Source organism: Macrobrachium nipponense, chromosome 6, assembly GCF_015104395.2.
Source record: "Macrobrachium nipponense isolate FS-2020 chromosome 6, ASM1510439v2, whole genome shotgun sequence".
In the NCBI taxonomy this organism is placed as follows: Eukaryota; Metazoa; Arthropoda; class Malacostraca; order Decapoda; family Palaemonidae; genus Macrobrachium; species Macrobrachium nipponense.
In genome coordinates, this window is record NC_061108.1 from 132,759,436 (window position 1) to 132,776,961 (window position 17,526).

General features: G+C 39.1%; 2 protein-coding genes and 1 long non-coding RNA gene across 10 annotated transcripts in view; 2 read left to right on the forward strand and 1 right to left on the reverse strand.

Annotated features, from left to right (window-relative positions):
• LOC135216245 (uncharacterized) overlaps positions 1-17,526 on the forward strand; it is a 187,103-nt gene that overhangs the window by 120,559 nt on the left and 49,018 nt on the right. The window lies entirely within an intron of this gene.
• Positions 1-17,526, reverse strand: part of LOC135216242 (uncharacterized) — a 51,633-nt gene that overhangs the window by 23,021 nt on the left and 11,086 nt on the right. The gene's annotated exons all lie outside the window — the stretch shown is intronic.
• Positions 216-16,200, forward strand: LOC135216793 (uncharacterized). Its single transcript, XM_064252277.1, has 2 exons — positions 216-264; positions 14,638-16,200. Exon 2 carries the CDS (start codon positions 14,647-14,649, stop codon positions 15,676-15,678), a length of 1,032 nt encoding a protein of 343 aa, XP_064108347.1. The 5' UTR covers positions 216-264; positions 14,638-14,646; the 3' UTR covers positions 15,679-16,200.

Genomic DNA, 17,526 nt, shown 5'->3' on the forward strand with positions numbered 1-17,526 from the left:
ACATAGGAAACAACGCTCGATCACAAGCAAGGACGTGGAGATTAGGCCAAGAGGAAGCGACGCGAGAAAGAGAGGGAGGCTGTGACGTCATCACGACATTGACATCTTCCTGCGACGCAAGAGAGAGAGAGAGAGGCTGTGATGTCATCGGAATGCCAACAATCTTTCCCCATATAAACCAGAGCTAAGTAGAACCTTTATCTATTCAGGTTTTTTCTCAGTGAAGTGTTGTACATCAAGAGTCGATCGTCCAGTATTCCTGGGGTGAGTTATTCGGTCTTAATCTTCATTCATTACAGGAATCAATCTTCATCTACGAGTTCTCGCCTGCAGATTCTTTTTCTCGTTGTTGCTAATTGCTTTTTCTTCCAGGAGTTCTCCGAATAATATCTTTATCAATTTATCTGTATTAATATTATCTTTTTTGGGGGATTTTCCTATTATTTGCAACACATTTGTATTTTATATTGAATATGCATTTGCGCAGTGGACGTTCGTATCTATACAGTGTTAGTAAAACAGCTAGGAATCGTATCAGTTAGAAAAAACACGAATACAAGAGGAACACCTATAAAACCAAAAATCCAGTAGTAAAATTAACTTGGTTCAGGACGCTAATTTTTCCTATTCAAGGTCCTGAAGGTAAATTTAGTTATGGGTTCTTCGAGTTATACGCGTAACCAAGCCTCTATGGCTCAGCTTAGTGTTGTAGAACGGGAGGCAGTAATTGCCGACCGGCTAAATGAACATCAGGAAAACCTACGTAACTCCACGTGGGTTACAAGATCCAATATCGCTGTAAAAGTTTTCATACACTTGGTGTATTTAATCTGTATGGCAGTCATGTTGCCTGTAGCTTTAGTGCGGTATTTTGTTAAAAAGCTAACGCCTGACAGTACGGAACTAGATGTGTATAAACAGATCAAAGTACACATGTCTAAATGTACTGACCTTGATCCCTTGCTTACTCAAGTCTTTGCAAAAAATGAGGATAAGCCACAACAAGCAGATGTAGTTAATAATAATCATGCAACAGGGATGACTTGTTACAATTGCAATAGGCCAGGTCACATGATGTCAGACTGTCGGACGCGTTTTTGTTCAATTCATAACAGTACCACACATTCATATAATCGGTGCTTCTCACGGATTCAACAGCAGAATCCTAAAAACACGCAAACAGTTGCCAATGATAACAAAAAGCAGGGTCCTCAGTACTTTAAAAAGAAACAAGCGAACAGTAATGCTGCTCAACAGCAGAAACAAACAAATCGTGCTTCAGGTGCCTCTGTTCCTGGGCCGTCTAGCCAGAACTTGCAAGGTCAGATGAATTTTCCGGGAGTGCAAAACAAAGCAAATACCACGTAGTAAGCTCCAGGGGGGGAGAGGACGATGTTGGGTCATTAACATCAACATCCTTTGTATCAAATAATCAATTTAATCATTTATCAGATCATTGTGAGGCAATCGATTTTCCTGTGAAACACACGGCCGAATCCAAAAAATCTGTGCAGGTTCCCGTAGATTTGCAACAAATTCATGCAATTATAAGTCAAGATGAGTTACGCCCAACCTTACATGCAGTAAATTTGGACCATAAATCATTTACCTTATTCTTTGATTCTGGTAGTCCATGTAATATCATGGATTTGCGGACTCATCATTTGATTTTTTCGAACTTCCCTATAGAGAAGTCCGGAGTAAGACTCACGGGTATAGGAAATAAGGAATTAAATGTGGTAGGAGTAACTCATGTGCAGTACAAGGTCGGTAAGCGCACGTTTTCCGATACCTTTATCGTTGTACAAAACATTGATATGTATCCCGCAGTAATTATCGGATACCCGTCTATGGGCACTCAAAACATTACCTTAGCCCCTGCAAAACACGGCGTGTATATCAAAGGAAAATTCTATAAGTCTTCTAATACCCTAAAATCAGTTTTAGATAATAAGGAGACAGAAAATAGAGTAGTAACATATATTGAAGAACCAATCACTTGTCTCATGAACCAAGAAATAATCCATGCGACCCAACAGAATTCTCGCTCACCCGTAATAACAGCTTGCACGCAAACTCTCGAGCCGAACGTAACTTCGATCATATTAGTGTGTGTAAAGAAAACCTTGCCAGGATCTGAAATGTTAATCCTTTCCGACACTCTGAAAAAAGTAATCATTTGAATACCACTTTAGTAATCCACAAAAATCAACATATCTTGGATGTGGAAGTTTATAAACATCGCATTCTTACCGTAGCTGAGATCAATCACGCTCAATCAGTTGCGGATGAATCCCTTTTGCAATCTATAAAAAATTAAATCAATAAAGACATTCAAGAAGAAGAAATACAGCAGAAATTTTTGAATCTTTTAACTGAATATCATGATGTTTTTCCACTACGGATGGAACCTTAGGAAAAACGGATGTCATCGAGCATCAAATAAGGTTAAAAGACAAACAGAAAGTTATCTATGTACCTTCGTACAGACTTCCTATGAAATTCCAGAATGAGATAAAATGAAAAGTAGGTAAAAATGCTAAAAAGAAGGAGTCATTAGGAAATCAAACAGCCCTTATAAATTTTCCGTTAATAGTTGTACCGAAAAAAGATCGAACTTGGCGGATATGCGTAGACTTTCGTCGCTTAAATGAGGACAATCCCTGACCGATCCCAGTGCCATGTATGACGATATTCTATCTTTACTAGGTCAGAACAAATATTTTACCAGTTTGGACTTACTCAAAGGCTTCCATCAGATTCCGTTGGAAAAAGAGAGTATCCCATACACTGCCTTCAGCACAGCCAGGGGACATTATGAATTTTTGCGTATGCCTTTTGGTTTACGTTGTGCTCCCATAACTTTTACTAGAATGATAAACATTGTGTTTGGAGACTTGTTAAGAGATATCCTACATGCCTATATGGACGACCTTGTAATCTTTTCTAATACCTTAGAAGAACATCTACGTAAATTAGAGTTAGTGCTACAAAGACTAAGGCAGCATAACTTAAGGGTAAAGATAAGTAAGTGTGAATTTTTTAAAACAGAACTAGTCTATTTAGGTTTCACGGTGTCTAGTCAAGGTCTTAAAGTAGTCCATGATAAGGTATCGGCTATCCGTAACTTTCCGATACCTACTAACGTCAAGAGAATACAGCAATTTCTAGGATGTAGCGGGTACTACAGGAGGTTCATTAGGAACTACTCCATCATAGCCGCTCCCCTAACCGATCTTATAAAGAAGGGCGTAGATTTCATATGGTCTGAAAAACATCAACAGGCGTTCGATACCTTGAAAGATGAACTGTGTAGTTCCCCTATCTTGAGATTTCCTGACTTTGGTAAGGAATTCTTTATTGCAACAGACGCCTCAGACCTAGGAGTAGGTGGTGTATTGCTTCAACAATATGATAAACAGTTTTTCCCTATAGCTTTTTATTCACGTAAACCGAGACCTTCCAAAAGTAAATATGCAGTAATAGACAAGCAAGGGCTCGCTATTGTTAATTCACTAGTGCATTTTAAGTTCATAATATACGGTTATCCCGTCAAGGTTCTCACTGATCATAAGCCCCTAACCGACTTCTTTAAAGGCTTTAGTCACAGCCCTAAGCGAACTCGGTGGCATATGATCATCCAAGACTTTGGCGCGAGGATCGGGTATTTACTGGGAAGCAAATATCATTGCTGACGCATTATCACGCAACCCTCGTCATCTTGTACAGAGCCATTAGCTGAATTAATAGATATATCAACCTCCATGCCCATTGTTAAAACTATATTTCTGAACAGGAGATCTGGGCTGGAGTGCTGACTATTACACGGAACAAAGAAAAAGATCAGCAATTAGAAAAAATCATAAACGCATTAAACGGAAATCCGAAGGAAAAGGAATATATAAAGTATAAGCAGCAGAATTATATAATCAAAGATAATATCCTATGTAGATCCGTGACGAGGAAAACCCGCAACACACCACAGTTGAATAACGACCAGGTGGTGGTACCGATTTCACTCATACCCACTGTCTTAAAATGGTTGCATGCAAATCCATACTGCATGGACACCCGGGTTTTTCCATCATGTCACAGAAAGCCAAATCCTTATTTTATTGGCATACGATGCTTACAGATATAAAAAAGCACATAGGTAATTGTCGCACTTGTCAAGAATACAAAGGGCACACGAAGACACCTGTCAGCCTATGGGCTTATCCCGTGCCAAATCAACCCTTTGAAAGGGTACACTTAGATTTATTAACAGGGTTTTATGAGTCAGACAGAGGAAATAAGCACCTCCTAGTAATCATAGATGCCTTGACTCGATATACAGAACTGATAGCGCTTAAAACAAAAACCGCAGTTAAGTGTGCTAGGAAGTTTTACGAGTGCTACATTTGTAAACATGGAATTCCACACATAATCATATCCGACTCTGGCGGAGAATTCAATAATCATTTCCTTAACTCCTTGTGTGAATTCCTTTGCATAAAGAAAATCAATACCATGATCTACCACCCAGAGTCTAATGGGCTAGTGGAAAGGGCAAATCGTAAGGTTTTAAACATTTTAAGGGTCACCTTAGGGGGGATGGACCCCAACTGGGACATTGCCATACCTGCGATACTAAGCACTCTTAATCACTCATATCATGTATCTATTAAAATGTCACCGCACGAGGCACTGTACGGTATCCCAGCTAGAACACCTTTTTTATGTATTAATGCCTACAACCAATTTATCAAATCCTCTAAAGGATGTTATGGATGCAAGCATAAGTCGATATAATATACTTCGTAAGAATCTAGAAGAAGCACAAATTATAATGAAAAGAAATCATGATAAAATAGCTAAGCCAACTAGAACATATGCCGTGGGCGATAAGGTATACATACCAGTATACGTACGTAAAGATTTAAACTACAAACTGAAGGCCCGTTTAACATTTTAGAAACATTAACGGCCAATAGATTTAGGGTTCAAAACGTATCCCAACCCACTGATATGAGAATCGTTCCATTGGCACATATCAGAAACTAAAGAAGGGTAGATGGAGTGAGGGAAATTTTTGTATCTATGAAACTTGTCTAATAATTTATATATATATATGTAATAATTACATATATTAGATTTACAAGATCTGTAAATATAAACCCATGACCTGAGGTCATGGCATTAGGAGGGTTACGTGACCAAAGCAGACCTAGATTACGCTATGCGCTGTCTGCAGTAGCCTGATCTAGCTCAAAGCTTTGTCAACATTTTCATGTTTATGATAACTTTGCACAACAACTTCCGTGGGAAGCGGTTGACCTGTTAACCTACGCCGGAAACTTGTAACTTCCGAGCCGGCGGACTACGTATGTTTTTTATATGAATTGCTTAGATAGCTAATGTTCCGCTATCGACGCGATGCTTGAGAATGGCAGTTCCACGCCAACCATCAAACATATCGGTCTTCCGACCGAGCTGCATCTCCTAGTATGGAGTTACAGAATAAAGTTGTTATCTTGTTCAACTTGCATGTTTGAATCATCTCCTTTAGTCAAGAAAGAACCTCTCTACTAAGATATCCAAGGGAGATGAGAGGAACCAAAAATACTTACGAATGACAGTCGTAAGGAGAACACAAAAAGTCTATCGCCAAGCGATAAGACATTAGATGTGGTGGCAGCGTATAACGAAGAATATAATTAACAAGACCCATATCAGCCGACCGAAGGTCTACAAGAACTAACTTCCACCTTCAACATCAAACTAAACAGAGGAAACGGGATCTTCAATCAACGCAACAGTTTATGAAGACGCAACTATGTCCTTCATCGAGAGGAATACAAGCATTTAACACCGACGTTTGAGCAACTGTTGTCACTTATCTTCGAGAATCTACACCGGACGAGAGCAGCATCGAACATCAACGGAAAGAAGAAAACAAACACAGGGAACATCACCCGATCACGAGCAAGGACGCAGAGTGTACAGCTAGACGCAGTAGTGCAAGGACGGAGGCTGTGACGTCATCAATCTTGGACTTCCCCACGCATCGTGCACCGAGAGAAGACCGTGACGTCATCACGACTTCCGACGCGAGACGTAGACAGGAACTGAGACGTCATCCCATGTCAACAATCCTTCGCAATATAATCTGGAGCTAAGTACCATTTTTATCTATTCAGGTCTTTTCTCAGTGAAGTGTTGTTCATCAAGAGTCGATCATCCAGTATTCTGGGGGTGAGTTGTTCGCCATATTAATCTTCCTTCATTACAGAATCAATCTTCAACTACGAGGTTCTCGCCCGCAGATTAATTTTTTTTTTTCTCTTCTCGTTGTCATTAACCGTTTCTTGCAGGAATTCTCCGTATAATATTTTATCATATTATCTGTATTTTGTATCTTTTGGGGGATTTTATATTATTATAACACACTTATACAGTACATTGCTTATGCGTTTACGTAGTGTCGAGTGTACTCTTATAGATATTTTGATAGGATTGCAAGGAATAGAAGTAATAAGAAAAAAGTGAAAGCCGAAATGGCAACTACTCCGGCTGGCAACCCCCATGTGGTGACTCTCGTTAGCGCGAGGTCAGCGATTGTCCCTTTTCAAGGTCGGGTCAATGGGTTCCTGCCTCAAAATGTTGAGGCATGGATCTCATCTGTAGACGCTCATTTAAAAGCAAAAAGCATCACAGACCCAGCAGTACAATTACAGGAGGCCAAGAGCTTCATTGACTTTGCAAAAGGTGACGCAAGTGCGTATCTAAGGGGGGTTTCTTTCCAAGAGGCGCTTACATGGGACGAGTTCAAAATTAGATTACGTGCCGTGTATGGGGGTGAAGAGGCTTTAGATGTAGTATTGGCATTGAGAAATATCCTTAACCAAGCCTCCATGACTCAGCTCAATGTTGTCGAGCGGGCGGCGCTAATTGCCGACCGGCTAAATGAATATCAGGATAGTTTAAGTAACTCCGGGTGGGTTGCGGGTGCTAAAATCAAAGTGAAAGATTTTATCCGTTTGATCTACCTTACGTCTATCACTGCAATGTTGCCTGAAGCGTTAGTACGGTGTTTTGATAAAAAATTGCAGCCCGACAGTACGGAATTAGATGTGTATAAACAAATAAAAAAACACATGTCTAAATGTACCGACCTAGATCCTTCGCTCATTCAAGTTTTTGCAAAAAATGAGAACAAGCCACAACAAGTAAATGTGGTACATAATAATCAAGTTGCAGGGGTGGTTTGTTATAACTGTAAACGACCAGGTCACATGATTTCAGACTGTCGGACGCGTTTTTGTTCAATACACAATAGTTCAACTCATTCATATAACCGTTGCTACTCTCCGAGGGAATCAACAGCAGAATGCTACAAACACGCAACCAGTTGCCAGTGCAAATAAAAAGAAAGGTCCTCAGTACTATAAGAAGAAACAACCAAACGGAAATTCTGCACAACAGCAGAAACAAACAAATCGTGCTTCAGGTACCTCTGTTCCTGGGCCGTCTAGCCAGAACTCGCAAGGGCAAGCGAATTTACAGGGTGTGAAATAAACAAAACAAATACCACGTAGTTCACTCCAAGGGGGGAGAGGGCGATGTTGGGTCATCAATATCAACATCGTTTTTGTATATCAAATAATCAGTTTAATCATTTATCAGATCATTGTGAGACAATTGATTTTCCTATGAAACACACGGCCGAATCAAAAAAAATCTGTGCAGGTTCCCGTAGATTTGCAACAAATTCATGCAATTATTAGTCAAGACGAGTTGCGACCAACCTTACATGCAGTAAATTTGGACCATAAGTCATTCACTTTGTTCTTTGATTCTGGTAGTCCACGTAATATAATGGATTTAAGGACTCATCATTTACTCTTTTCAAATTTACTATAGAAAAGTCCGGAATAAGGCTCTCAGGCATTGGAATAATGAATTAAATGTTGTGGGCGTAACTCATGTACAGTACAAGGTCGGTAAGCGCACGTTTGCTGATACCTTTGTCGTTGTACAAAACATTAATATGTATCCCGCAGTAATTATCGGATACCCGTCTATGGGCACTCAAAAATATTATCTTAGCACCTGCAAAACACGGCGTGTATATCAAAGGGAAATTCTATAGGTCTTCTAATACCCTAAAATCAGTTTTAGATAATAAAGAGACAGACAGAGTTGTCACTTACATTACGGAACCAATCACCTGTCTCATGAACCAAGAATAATACAGGCAACCCAACAGAACTCTCGCTCACCCGGTGAATATCATGCGCGCACGCAAACTCTCGAGCCTAACGTAACTTCAAATATATTAGTGCGTGTAAAGAGAACCTTGCCAGGATCTGAAACATTAATCCTTTCCGAAACTCTGAAAACACACGGATTATCCGTCACACAAGCCGTTTATACCGTCGGCTCACAACAACAATGTAACATCGAAGTCTGTAATCATTTGAATACCACTTTAGTAATCCACAAAAATCAACATATCTTGGATGCCGAATGTTTATAAACATCGATTCTTACCGTGAGCTGAGATAAATCACGCTCAATCAGTCGCGGATGAACCCCTTTTGCAATCTATAAAGAACAAAATCAATAAGGACATTCAAGAAGAAGAAATTCAGCAGAAATTTTTGAATCTGTTAACTAAATATCATGATGTTTTTTTCCACTACGGATGGAACCTTAGGAAAAACGGATGTCATCGAGCATCAAATAAGGCTCAAGGACAAACAGAAAGTAATCTATGTACCTTCGTACCGACTTCCTATGAAATTTCAGAATGAGATAACAGAGGAAGTAGGTAAAATGTTAAAAGAAGGAGTCATTAGGAAATCAAACAGCCCTTATAATTTTCCGTTAATAGTAGTACCGAAAAAAGATCGAACTTGGCGGATATGCGTAGATTTTCGTCGTTTAAATGAAGAAACAATCCCTGACAGATTCCCAGTACCATGTACCGATGATATCCTATCCTTACTAGGCCGAATAAATATTTCACAAGCCTAGACTTACTAAAAGGATTTCATCAGATTCCGTTGGAACAAGAGAGTATCCCATACACTGCCTTCAGCACCAGCCAGGGGACATTATGAATTTTTGCGTATGCCTTTCGGTTTACGTTGTGCTCCTATAACTTTTTACTCGTATGATAAACATCGTGTTTGGAGACTTGTTGGGAGATATCCTACATGCCTACATGGATGACTTAGTAATCTTTTCCAACACATTAGAAGAACATTTACGTAAATTGGAGTTAGTGTTACAAAGATTAAGGCAGCATAATTTAAGGGTAAAGATAAGTAAGTGTGAATTTTTTAAAACAGAACTAGTCTATCTAGGTTTCACGGTTTCTAGTGAAGGTCTTAAAGTCGTCCACGATAAGGTGTCGGCTATCCGTAACTTTCCGATACCTACTAACGTCAAGGGAATACAGCAATTTTTAGGATGCAGCGGCTACTATCGCCGCTTCATCCGCAAACTACTCATCATAGCCGCTCCCCTAACCGATCTTATAAAAAAGGGCGTAGATTTCGTATGGTCTGAAATTCATCAACAGGCGTTCGATAAACTGAAAGATGAACTGTGTAGTTCTCCTATCTTGAAATTTCCTGACTTCGGTAAGGAATTTTTCATAGCAACAGACGCCTCAGACCTAGGAGTAGGTGGGGTATTGCTTCAACAATATGATAAACAGTTTTTCCCTATAGCTTTTTATTCACGTAAACTGAGACCTTCCGAAAGTAAATATGCAGTAATAGACAAGGAAGGGCTCGCTATTGTTAATTCACTCGTGCATTTTAAATTCATAATATACGGTTACCCCGTCAAGGTTCTCACTGATCATAAGCCCTAACCGACTTCTTTAAAGGCTTTAGTCACAGCCCCAAGCGAAATCGTGGCACATGATCATTCAGGACTTTGGCGCGAGGATCGGGTATTTACCTGGGAAAAGCAAATAAAATTCATTGCTTGACGCATTATCACGCAAACCCCTCTTCATCTTGTACCGAGCCATTAGCTGAATTAATAGATATCTCAACCTCCACGCCCGTTGTTAAAACTATATCTGAACAGGAAGATCTGGGCTGGAGTGCTGAACTATTACAGACGGAACAAAGAAAGATCCGCAAATAGAAAAAATCATCATTGCGTTAAACGGAAATCCGAAGGAAAAAGAATATCCTAAAGTATAAGCAGCAGAATTATATCCTACAGGACAATATCCTGTGTAGATCCGTGACGAGGAAAACCCGCAACACACCGCAGTTGAATAACAACCAGGTGGTGGTGCCTATCTCACTCATACCCACTGTCTTAAAGTGGTTGCATGAAAATCCACTGCACGGACACCCGGGTTATACCTTGATGTCACAGAAAGCCAAATCCTTATTTTATTGGCATACGATGCTTACAGATATAAAAAAAGCACATAGCAAATTGTCGCACTTGTCAAGAATACAAAGGGCACACGAAGACACCTGTCAGCCTAGGGGCTTACCCCGTGCCAAATCAACCTTTTGAAAGAGTACATTTAGATTTATTAACCGGATTTTACGAGTCAGACAGAGGAAATAAGCACCTCCTAGTAATTATAGACGCTTTGACTCGATATACAGAACTTATAGCCTTAACTTAAAACAAAAACCGCGGCTCGAGTGCGCTAGGAAGTTTTACGAGTGCTACATTTGTAAACATGGAATTCCACACATCATTATCTCAGACTCGGGCGGGAGTTCAATAATCATTTCCTTAACTCCTTGTGCGAATTCCTTTGTATAAAGAAAATCAATACCATGATCTATCACCCAGAGTCTAATGGGCTAGTGGAAAGGGCAAATCGTAAGGTTTTAAACATTTTAAGGGTCACCTTAGGGGGGGCAGACCCCAACTGGGACATTGTCATACCTGCGGTACTAAGCACACTTAATCACTCGTATCATGTGTCTATTAAAATGACACCGCACGAGGCACTGTACGGTATCCCGGCCCGAACGCCTTTCCACATCTTAAAGCCTACAACTAATTTATCAAATCCTCTAAAGGATGTTATGGATGCAAGCATAAGTCGATATAATATAATTCGTAAGAATTTAGAAGAAGCACAGATCATAATGAAAAAAAATCATGATAAAATAGCTAAGCCAACTAGAACCTATGCCGTGGGCGATCAGGTATACATACAAGTATACGTACGTAAAGGTTTAAATTATAAACTGACACCTAAGTTTGAAGGCCCGTTTAACATTTTAGAAAATTTAACGGCCAATAGAGTTAGGGTTCAAAATGTATCCAAACCCACTGATGTGAGAATAGTCCCATTGGCATATCAGAATCTAAAGAAGGGTAGATGGAGTGAGGGAAAAAATGGTTGTATTTATGAAACTTGTATAATAATTTATATATATGTATCTATTAATCATATTGTATGTAAACCTATTCTTTTACGCGAGTTATTACATATGTTTTACTCATTGCAGGTTTCAAAAATGAATCTGTTATTGTTAGGAGTGATATTGTGTATTCAGACATCTTTGTTGTATGGAAAGAGCGCTAGGACGAAAGAAATAGAATTTAATCATGGCTCGATTATCGAGAGAATCGATGATGTATTCATCGTGTCAAGTAATATTGTTATCGAAGTAGATATGCATGCTATTTTCTTGCCTGAAGATGACGTCCTTAACTTAAAGAATGACCTGATGAGGTTTGGTTTGGTATTTCCCTTAAGGAAATGCACGAACGTAATTTTCATGCTAACTCAGAGATTTCACTAGCTCAAACACTAAGCGTCGCGGAAATGTTGTCTTATGACATACAAAATAAAAAACCGCCGAGGCAGAAGAACTCGCTCGTGACCTGCTGATGTGGTCTGTGCGGCACAATACTCTTGAACGCCGCAACCCGCTTATTCTGGCTGGACTAAACATCTTAGGATCAGTTGCGAATCTAGGCTTAGGAATCTCAAATCGCCTCAAGATAAATAATCAAAATAAAAGAATTGAGTTTTTGCAACACAAAACAGAACTGGCCTTATCTGAACTTCGCAGCCAGTTATCTTCGATCAATCAAATAATGAATATCGTTAATGAACATTCAAATAATATCGATCAGGTCATGGAAGTTCAACATTTGCTGGCTACTTTAGCTTACTATAGTTCGAAAATAGATCATATCCGTGTGAAAATATCACATTTTATTGAAAAGTCAAAAGATTACGTAGAAGCAATTACGTTAGCAACAAAGGGTGTGTTATCTCCTCACCTCATGCCTATTAAAGATCTGACGTAACTTTGGAAAACGGACGGGAGAAGCTAGGTTATATTCCTTTATTAGATGCCCATAAAGTAGAGTTCTATTATAGCCTAATATCAGTCAGCGTTGAAAATTATAGAATTATGATCACAATTCCTTTTGATTCTTCCGATGCTTGGCAATCATACAAAATAGCACCGTTTCCTACTTTCATGACGAATAACTCAAATCCAGTAATATCCAATTTAACGGGGCATGTACTGATTTCTTCTGATAAGAAATCATTTACAATCATTACAGACTTAGATAAACTCACTCACTGTTCAGAAGCCATGAATAATAAAATTTGTACAGCTGACTCTTTTGAATTCTATCCTATATCAACGGATTCATGTGAGTTAGACATAGTGCTAAACGGCTCTCTCTCTCATACAAGCGAAGGTTGTCTGGGGAAACTTTATCCCTTTTACGGTAATAAATTCAATTACAGGATGAATAATGGTTCCTGGATCCGTTATGATAAGGCCGGATTCGACGTCGTGTGTCCGGACAGTACCACCGCCCATGCCCCTATCTTCGTAGCAGCCGATGGTTGTACGGGGACATTTACAAACTATACCGTCAGAGGGGTCAACACGATAATACGTGAGAAGGCGTATTTCGCGAACTACACGTGGGCTTCCACAATCGTCCCATCACTACCTCTCCCATACAACGCGCGAGTAGCTCATCGTTTGACGCAACTGGCTGAGATGACCCACGACGTCATCGACTTATGCAGGTGGAGAAAATCTTCGCTACTACATTCTGCTAGCCGTGTTCAGCGTGACGGCCATATTGGTTATCGCCGTCAACATCTTTGCTTGGCGTAGGCTGAGGCGTAAACAGAAGGATCTCCAAGGGAACGTACTGGCCCGTCTAGATGACGTACCCGTTAAACTCAAGTCGTTTGCGTTTAGGGCCGCCTGAACCTGGCCACTTCAGTTCGTGCCTAGGGAATTGTCTGGAATTGTGTTGTGTGTGAAAAGCGGTCCGTATGCTGGCAAAAGGCAAAAATGTAGGACAAGAATGACTCACGCCTTTGCATTTGACAGTTAAAGTATCTCCAGGGCGCCTAATAAAGCATTATAGCCCAATATTATACATTAATATATTCCTAAAGGTATTTTTCGGGCACCTAATAAAATATCAGCCCTATATATTGCATTTCTGCAGAATTACATTGTTATACTATTATACAATTATATTTATCTATTACAAAGAGTGTCAAGTACTCTTTAACAATTATCCATGATCATGCTATAATCATTATTTAGTAACCATTATTCTTAATCAGGTTACCTGTTATCATATTAATCATGTATACATGTTTTGATTTTTACCTTTTTATTATTTTTGGGTACCTAATCATTAGTATTACCAAACATGGATCTATATTTTCCATGCATTTATCTTTGTTTATGAATATGTCAACAAGGGTATGTAACAGAACCTTTTTATGCATTTAATCACTTATTATGTTATACCTAGACTTATGTTACGAGCACGCTCCTATGAACAATGTTTAAAGTAATTTTTTTTTTGTTATTCAAGGCTTGAATAGGTAGCAGTCCGAGCCTAATGTAATAATTACATATATTAGATTTACAAGATCTGTAAATATAAACCCATGACCTGAGGTCATGGCATTAGGAGGGTTCTACGTGACCAAAGCAGACCTAGATTACGCTATGCGCTGTCTGCAGTAGCCTGATCTAGCTCAAAGCTTTGTCAACATTTTCATGTTTATGATAACTTTGCACAACAACTTCCATGGGAAGCGGTTGACCTGTTAACCTACGCCGGAAACTTGTAACTTCCGAGCCGGCGGACTACGTATGTTTTTTATATGAATTGCTTAGATAGCTAATGTTCCGCTATCGACGCGATGCTTGAGAATGGCAGTTCCACGCCAACCATCAAACATATCGGTCTTCCGACCGAGCTGCATCTCCTAGTATGGAGTTACAGAATAAAGTTGTTATCTTGTTCAACTTGCATGTTTGAATCATCTCCTTTAGTCAAGAAAGAACCTCTCTACTAAGATCCAAGGGAGATGAGAGGAACCAAAAATACTTACGAATGACAGTCGTAAGGAGAACACAAAAAGTCTATCGCCAAGCGATAAGACTTAGATATATGTATATATAATATACTATATATATATATATATATATAATATAATATAATAATATTATATATATATCTATATATATTTATATACTATATATATATATATATATATATATATATATCATAATATATATATATATCATATTTGTATGTAAACATATTCTTTAACATGAGTTATTACATATATTTTACTCATTACAGGTTTCCAAAATGAATCTGTTATTGTTAGGAGTGATATTGTTCGTTCAGACATCTTTGTCGTGTGGGAAGAGCGCTAAAACGAAAGAATTAGAGTTTAATCATGGCACTATTATAGAAAGAACAGAAGACGTTTTCATTACAGCAAGTAATATAGTCATAGAAGTAGACATGCAGGCGATTTTTCTGCCTGAGGATGACGTCCTTAACCTAAAGAATGACCTGTTGAGGTTTGCTGTTTCGTTAAGGGAAATGCACCAACGTTATTTTCATGCTAACTCAGAGATTTCGCTAGCTCAAACCCTAAGCGTCGCGGAAATGTTATCATATGACTTGCAGAATAAAACCGCCGAGGCAGAAGAACTTGCTCGAGACCTGCTGATGTGGTCTGTGCGGCACAATACTCTCGAACGTCGCAACCCGCTTATATTTGCTGGTTTAAACATCTTGGGATCCGTTGCCAGTTTAGGCTTAGGAATTTCAAATCGCCTTAAGATAAATAATCAAAATAAGAGAATTGAGTTTTTGCAACATAAAACCGAATTAGCTTTGTCCGAACTGCGTAGCCAGTTATCCTCAATCAATCAAATAATGAGTTTGGTGAACGAACATTCTAGTAATATCGATCAGATTATGGAAGTTCAACACTTGCTGGCTACATTAGCTTATTATAGTTCGAAAATAGATCATATCTGTACCAAAATATCACATTTTATTGAGAAATCAAAGGACTATGTAGAAGCTATTACGTTAGCAACAAAGGGTGTGTTATCTCCACACCTTATGCCTATTAAGGATCTGACTTTAACCTTGGAGAACGGACAGGAGAAACTAGGTTATATTCCTTTATTAGACGCCCATAAAATAGAGTTTTATTATAGCTTAATATCGGTAAGCGTTGAAAATTACAGGATTATGATCACTATCCCCTTTGATTCTTCCGATGCCTGGCAATCATACAAAATAGCACCGTTCCCAACTTTCATGACGAATAACAAGTCCAGTAATATCCAATTTAACGGGACAGGTATTGATTTCCCCTGATAAGAAATCATATACAGTCATTAAAGACTTAGATAAATTCACTCACTGTTCAGAAGCCATGAATAATAAAGTTTGTACAGCTGACTCTTTTGAATTCCATCCTATATCAATGGATTCATGTGAGTTAGGCATAGTGCTAAACGGTTCTCTCTCCCATACACGCGAATGTTGTCTGAAGAAACTTTATCCCTTTGACAGTAATAAGTTCAATTACAGAATGAACAACGGCTCCTGGATCCGATACGACAAGGAAGGTTTTCAAGTGTCATGTCCGGACGGGACCACAGCCCATTCCCAAGTCTTTGTCACAGCTGACGGCTGTACAGGGACATCTACAAACTACACGGTCAGAGGGGTCAACACAATAATACGTGAGAGGACCTACTTCGTGAACTACACCTGGGCGACTACAATTATCCCATCACTATCTCTCCCATACAACGATCGGGTGGCTCATCGTTTGACGCAACTGGCTGAGATGGACCACGCGTCACCGACTTATACAGGAGGAGAAAATCTTCGTTACTACGTGCTGCTAGCCTTGTTTTGTGTTACGGCAATGTTTATTATCGCCGTTAGCATCTTTGCTTGGTGTAGGATGAGGCGAACACAGAAGGATCTTCAAGGGAATGTTTTGCCGCGCCCAGACGACACTCCTGTTGCGTTAAAAGCGTATACGTTCAGGGCCATCTGAAACTGGCCATTTCACCTGGTTCCTAGGAAAACTGTCTGGAATTGTGTTGTGTGTGAAAAGCGGTCTGTACGCTGGCAATATGTAGGACAAGAGAGACTCCAAGCCTTTGCATTTTGAACAGTTAAAAGTATCTTTCGGGCACCTAATAAAATATTGTAGCCCAATATATATATATTCATATACATAAAAGTATTTTTCGGGCACCTAATAAAATATTGAAGCCCTATATATCAAACTATTGGTGCGTGTACGTACCAGGAATCTATATCTGTGCACAATTATATATTACAAAGAGTGACAAGTACTCTTTAACAATTATCCATGATCATGTTATGTATATTACTGAGTAACCGCTATTCTTAATCGGGTTACCTATTACTATAATCTTCATGTATACATGTTAACCTTTCAATTTTTTTGGTACCTAATAATCATTATTATCAAACATGGATCTACATTTTCCATGCATTTTTCTTTATTCATGAATATGTCCAAAAAGGGTATGTAACAAAACCTTTTTATGAACTTAATCACTTGTTATGATTATGTCTAAATATATGTTACGAGCACACTCCTAAGAAACCATGTTTAAAGTAACTTTTTATTCAAGGCTTGAATGGTAGCTGTCCGAGCCTAATGTAATAAATACATTCTTTGTAACAGATAATTACATATCTGTAAATAGAACCCATGACCTGAGGGGTCATTGGTGAATTAGGAGCGTCCTACGTGACAATCTCAAATCTAGATCACGCTGTGCAATGCTTGCAGTAGCCTGGTTTGCATTTGGATCTATCATCAGTTTATGAATCTGTTAACTGATCACAACACCTTCCATGGGAAGCGGTTGACCTGTTAACCTGCGCCGGAAACTTGTGACTTCCGAGCCGGCGGACTACTTGTTCTTTTTTTATATGTAAATCGGTGAGATAGCTAGTGTTTCGCTATCGACACGATGCTCTATATTGTTAGTTCTATTCCGGTTATCAAACGGAGCGGTCTTCTGACCAAACCATCTCTCTTGGGATGGAGTTGAGAAATAAAGCTGTTTTAAGTTATCAACTTCCTCCGTTTGAATCATCTCCCTTATTCTAAGAAGAATCAATGCTTACGAACAACAGTCGTAAGAAAAGACAAACAATCTTTCGGCAAAG